Here is a 6,862-nt window from a genome sequence, read left to right as displayed (position 1 = left end):
AAATGAGGGATTTATTTTGATTATTTCGTGATTAATTGCTTGAAATGCCTCAAAGTAACTCAATGTTTGCTTATCTTTTAATAGAAAAAATACAAGTGGAATATAAAAACCATTATGAAATCCATGAATTGTGAATAACTGACAGAAAAATTCAGTACAGTATTCAAAAGTTCCATCTACATAAAATACACTTATTTTGCTAAAAAAGCTTAAGTTAGTTTGACATGAAAACATAACTATGCCAGTGTTCGAGTTATTAAATACAAATTGTTCATTGTCGGTAGTTTTAATTTCTATCGAGTTTAAAATAGAATGAACATCGCTTATAGTTTTTGGTAATTGAGGGTAACTGGTTCTACGTGCATAATGCATATTATTCTTTATATACGTAACATCAGTTAATGTTAGTGTAAACACGTTTTCATCTTTTAATTGTCTATCAAATAATTTACTAGGTCGTTCTGATACGTCTGTAACTGCTTTCCGTTTTAAACTATTGCTAAACTTTTGGCGATTCAGAATTTTTAATTCTAGTTTTTCATGAATGTGAATTAAATTACTAACACTAACCTTTAGTTTATCTTGTGTATCTATCCGTAAAAAAGATCTGCAGTTTTTATTTGTACATTTCCATCTAATATCTCCATTCGAATAATTTTTGTGATATCCAAATTTAAAATCATTAACAACTTTTAATGTTTCACCTTTTTCACTTTACATTGTTGATATAATAAGTTCATTTTCCATTTTAATAAAAAATTTGAATGAATAAATAGCAAATATGAGCACACTGCAGACCACACCAAAATAATGTAGGCACCGAATGTTACTTGTTAGACAATTGTGGTGTCATTAATCGGGCACCTGTATCTAATCACTGTGGTGTTAACATGATGTAGTATATAATGTAGTATGTGTGATGTTATCTTATATAGTGCCTCGCTTGTAATCCATAATTACTTATTGATTGGAAAGTCCGTATGGTCCGTAATATTTTTATAAAAATATCTATAAAAGTACAAACCCACTAAAAGCTAGTTTTCATATAATAATAATATTTGTGATAAATATTTAAATTGTTAAAAAATTTTAATAAATTTGGAAACCACTAAAAAATATCTTAAGGCTAAAAGTAACATGAATTGCGTCCGGGACGCAATTCGTTCAAAAAGGTTCGTTTACCTGACTTGGTACGCAATTCGTGTGCACCGCTAAAATTATGTAGATATACTTATTTAATTAATGGTTTTGCCCTCCAGGCATAAATTTCAAAATTATTAATAAATAACAACAACGTTTTGCAATAACTTCAGCATTATTACCTATTTAATTGTGTATATGCCTACACTTACAAAGTAAATAATTTCGTTATGATTACAATTAAATTATTTTAAGATTTACAACCACTTTAACAAATACAAATAAAATTGGTAGGTATAAACCTACGTTTAATATTGGTTATCTAATAAGAATACAATAGGTATTATTTTAAACCTATTTTCCTTGTGTTTGAGCTGTAGCTAAGTACTGATTCTGTTTTTTATTATTTGCAACATCTACTCTTAATATTTAAAATGGACAAGTCAGTAAACACTAAACCAGCGGTCATCAAATGGCAGCCTGCGGGTCGCATACTGCCCTCGGATAAATTTTACCCGGTCCGCAGATAATGAAAAAAAAGTAAAAACCGATAGTAAAGTACATAGGCATTTGTTTGATTTGCCACCAGACAGTAGCTGTTTTAAAAGTCTACAACATTAAACGTTATTATGATACTTCACATATACAATTTGCCGAAAAATGTCCAGTAATTTGTAAACTTCGTAAATCAAAAATTGAGAAGCAGCATATAAAATACTAAGTGCACGAATCATACATCAAATTTCATGCAGTTAGTTGAGAGGAAGACTTGCCATTTTTCCCAATAATTTTAACCCAATTTTCTATTTAAATTATAATTATTTCAAATTTGTGATGGCCCCTAAATATGTTATGTAATTTTATATTATTATCATTTATTGAGTTAACATTTATAGAATAGGTATGATATAGGCAAATGCAGGCCCGTATTTAGGGGGGGCAGGGTTGGCCAAATCCACTTTAAAATGCACTAACATTGTATAAAAAACAATAATGAATATAAACTATTTATATAATTGTATAAACTGACCAGGAATAGAATAACAAGTTATACCAAATAAAACCTTTTTTGGCACCAAACCAGACTCCTCCGTTAAATAAAGTACAAGACGACAACAAGTGATATGGACACGAATAAAAAATTGGCCACACGTCCACTTAATGAGAAAAGAACCGAGACCAACCTGCGAACTCTGCAACAACTCACTTATATCCATAAAACACCTCCTCCTAGAATGCCCAAATCTAACCGAAGAAAGAAAAATCTTTCCACATCTAACATTAAAAGATATTTTAAGTATAGACCATTTTAACTGTTTAAAGGGATTCGATACCATGATTTTCTGTTTTTGTCTAACACACGCGCGACATAGGATTTTAGACAGGTTCCAATTATTGATCTAATGAAGCGATAAGAATTCGGAAAACAGATTTGAATTTGTAGTCAAGTCTACTTGAAATCGACTTTCCCACAATTTTGTTTTTTTGATTTTAACATTTCCAAAAATTGAAATAATATGATGTTTTTAGGAGTTTGGGGGATAATATCAAACATTTTTGAAAGTAGATTTTACGACGAATTCAAATTTGTTTTCAGAATTCTTATCGCTTGATTAGATAAATTGGTATGTTTGGCAAGAAACTCGTCTACAATACTATGTCACGCGTGTGTTAGACAAAGACAGAAAATCACCGGATGGAATCCCCTTAATAACATTCCTTAAAATAACCAATCTATACAATAGAATTTAAATAGTTACTAAAAATATGTTTTATTATTACTTAAACTATTATTACCATTTCCGTTGTACTGTATTACCTTTATTTAAATATTATGATGATTGTAAATAACATGTAAATATGTTTTTGTTCCCGGCTAATGACTATAATGTTGAAGCCGTAATAAATGAATTTAAAAAAAAAATTGTATAAATTGTATTTGATAATTTAAATATTTAACTTGTCTGACAAGTTTATCTTGGTACGAATAACTTAAAATCTATACAATTTACTATGATTTGCAATTCAAAAATATAATTGATTATAACTAGGGTTAAGATTTGAAGGCAAATGCCTTTCTTTTATTAATCATAATAGAAAAATAATTTTTATACAAAAATGTGTTTCATTTAATTTCTTAGACGATGGAACCTTTTTTTTTTGCCTTTTTTTGCCTTTTTACTTGTAAATGCCTATTTTGTGTTTAATTTTTCAGTTGATTTTATAATTTTATACACAGCTTGGGTATTATCGCTACAAATGGGTTTTATTATTCGAAATATTTATCGATATCGTCTTATCGAGTATTTGGTATGGCCATAAAATTACCCGTACACCTATTTAAAGATTAAGATACGTTCGTAATGCGTGATTCAAGATAGTTCGTCAGTCCGCCCGCATTTGTCGATCGCAATAATTGTTGTTCAATAATTTTTCCACACGTTTATTTTATTCTGTTTTTTTAATTATGCCAAAAGTTAAACAAAATCAAAATTCCAAGTTGAAAAAGTATGTTTCAGAATTCGGTGAAAATATTTTTTCAACCGATGGATTAATTTTATATTGTAAAATTTGTGACGTCAAAGAGTCAAGTGAGAAAAAATTCCATATTCAGCAACATATCGGAAGAGATAAACACAAAAATGCGCTTGCAAAAATTGAAAATAGTAAAAAAATTCAGCCTTTCATTAATAAAAATACCATTAAGTCAGATTTCAATTACGATTTGTGTAACGCGTTGGTTGCGGCAAATATCCCTATGAATAAATTGAATAATGACGTTTTTAGATCTTTTTTATCAAAATATTGCAACAAAAATATTCCATGCGAATCGACATTACGAAAAGGATACTTTGATAAATGCTATGAAGAGGTTTTGTCGAAAATTCGTGAAGCTGTAGGTGAACATAAAATATGGGTGTGTATTAACGAAACCACAGATTCAGAACGCCGAAACGTGGCTAACATAATAGTTGGAATTCTACAACCAGAAAGTCCTGGAAATTTGTATCTTCTTCACACAGACTATTTAGATAAGGTAAATAGTAGTACAATTACCCAGCTATTTGACAAAGCAATGCATATATTGTGGCCAACTAATGTAAAATACAACAATATTTTGCTTTTTATATCTGACGCGGCTCCTTTATGAAGAAAGCGGGTAGTACAATTCAAACTTTGTACCCGAATATTATTCATTTAACTTGTTTGGCTCATGCGTGTCATAACGTCTGTGAAGAAGTACGAGCATATTATAAAAATGTAGACCAGTTAATTTCTGAAATGAAAAAGACATTTTTAAAATTGCAGTTCTGAAAGAAAAATGTTGTTACGTGCTGCCCCTTCAGAGATTCACTATGTAGATGATTTAAGTTATAAGTTATAACTTATTAGCAGGTATCAGTTATTGTACAGTAGTATACATTTAATATTAAACCATAGATAAGTAACTTTAATATAACAATCGGAAACACTTTTTTACCTATAACACTAGAATTAGCAGTGGTAAAACTTATAAGAAAAAGAATGTCAAATCATTATTATATGAGCATTGTCCATTTAAAAATTATAGACTTTGGACCATTTTTATACTATACCTAACTATTGAAAATAGAAATAAATTAATGCACAAATTCGACTGTAGTCTGATGTTGTTATTTTAATTTTTTACTTTATTTTATTTAAAACTGTGAATACTAGGAATATTATTTTTCATACAATTATCCAAGATAGGTAACTACTATATTTAGTTAGAATATACTAATTTAACTATTTAAGAGACAAAAACGTCTATGTATGAAGTATGCAGTGGTTTTCTTTTTATACAGTTATTGAGTTATCAAGTATACTTTTTTATCCAAATGTTTAACTTTTAAAGTTTTATATTTTCTTATACTATTTTTTAAGAGTCATTAAATATATTATTTATCATACAGTTAATATTGTTTGTAAATAAAAGTTTTTAGTTTTTGAATATATTAGTAACTAATAGATATATTAATTGTGTATAGGTTGATGCATCAACGTCTGTTAAAATAACTACTCTAGCTCTTCAAAAGCAGGACATTATTCTCGGTAACTTCTACGGAGTATGGCTTAAAGTATCCAATGGTCTCTAGTCTAACGGTTCAATTTTAGCTAAACACATTTTTAAATCTATTGAACAGCGTGAGGTGCTATTATTAAAGAACCCAGTATTTTTGGCAGGTATGTTTGATGAATATAATAATCGTCATAACTAAAGACTGGCTTTAATGTATGTTGCAACTTTTTTTGCAGTTAAGATAAACCAAATCTGGTTTAAAAAAGTATGTGAAAACTGAAAATATTGTATCATTTTTTAAATATGTTGTATATTATTAAATATATTTATTATATTGTTTGCTTTAAAGGAATCAAGAAATATTTTTCATACATTAGAGTCATTGTATGTTCACTTTTCTGAACCAGCAAGAAATAAAAATCTCATCAAAATAATTTAAGTATTAAAAAACTACTTTAACACGACTTAGTGACCCAAGATGGAACTGTCGATATAAAATTTGCGAGGCTGTACAAAAATGTTATGCTTCTATCATAACATTATTAAAAGAAGAAATTGAAAACAATAATGTTAAATATGTTAACGAAACAATAGGCATTAATTATAATTTGAAACTAATTTATACAATTTTATTTCTTATAATTAAAAATAATTTAAGTATTAAAAAAATACTTTAACACGACTTAGTGACACAAGATGGAACTGTCGATATAAAATTTGCGAGGCTGTACAAAAATGTTATGCTTCTATCATAACATTATTAAAAGAAGAAATTGAAAACAATAATGATAAATATGTTAACGAAACAATAGGTATTAATTATAATTTGAAACTAATTTATACAATTTTATTTCTTATAATTAAATTAACGACCTAATTTATATTATTTATACAAGCCATTATTTTAATTTATCAGGAATTCTCACCAATATGCAAAAAGGAATATTTGTAGTTAATTTATTTATTCTTCAAAAGATGCTAACTGTGATTAATATATTATCAAATCCACTGCAGTCAAAGACACCTACACTAGAAAATGCGGCAAATGTACTAAAAAGTGTTATTAAATTGTTTGAAGATTTAAGAAATCCTGTTGTGTTTTCACAAATGTGGAAAGAAATATTACAATTTAACAAATTGAAAAACTATTTCAAAGTATGTATAATTTAATAATGAATAATATTAGTACAATAAATATAAACATTAAATAATGTTTGATGTTTTCATTATAAATTGTAAAAAAGGTTATAAAAGAAAAAGGTTACTGCCAAAAAGTCTATCAAGTTTTGTTATGAGTACAACTACAACTTACAAGTACTTAGTACAACACCCCTGAGGAATTAGAGGAGAGTAAAGAAGATTATTTCAAATGTCACTCTTATTTTCCTATATTGGATTGTATAATTGAGAATATGAATAAACAATTCACGTCTGAAAGTTTAAGATTGGCAACATCTATAGATAACTTTTTCAAACTAGATTTTGAATTAAGTACTTACTTCATTGATCATTATAAAGTAAATATAATGATAATATTTCATGAGAACCATATGCTGTGTGTATATAATATATATTGACTAATACTTAATCATATATTTTATATTTCTTTAGGATTTATTAAGTATTTCTGTTGATTCGTTGAAAGCTGAAATGGTCGTTGCTAAAAACTGTATTGTCTAA

At 27.7% G+C, this 6,862-nt stretch overlaps 1 protein-coding gene and 1 pseudogene across 1 annotated transcript; both read left to right on the top strand.

Annotated features, from left to right (window-relative positions):
- Positions 1-3,527: 3,527 nt before the first annotated feature.
- On the top strand, positions 3,528-5,258 carry LOC132947565 (uncharacterized). Its single transcript, XM_061017865.1, has 3 exons — positions 3,528-4,177; positions 4,294-4,380; positions 5,151-5,258. Exons 1-3 carry the CDS (start codon positions 3,608-3,610, stop codon positions 5,256-5,258), a joined length of 765 nt encoding a protein of 254 aa, XP_060873848.1. The 5' UTR covers positions 3,528-3,607.
- An 854-nt stretch (positions 5,259-6,112) lies between these two features.
- LOC132947564 (uncharacterized) lies at positions 6,113-6,862 on the top strand (annotated as a pseudogene).

This window comes from Metopolophium dirhodum, chromosome 6 (assembly GCF_019925205.1).
Source record: "Metopolophium dirhodum isolate CAU chromosome 6, ASM1992520v1, whole genome shotgun sequence".
NCBI lineage: Eukaryota > Metazoa > Arthropoda > Insecta > Hemiptera > Aphididae > Metopolophium > Metopolophium dirhodum.
This window is presented reverse-complemented; position numbering and strand designations above follow the sequence as displayed.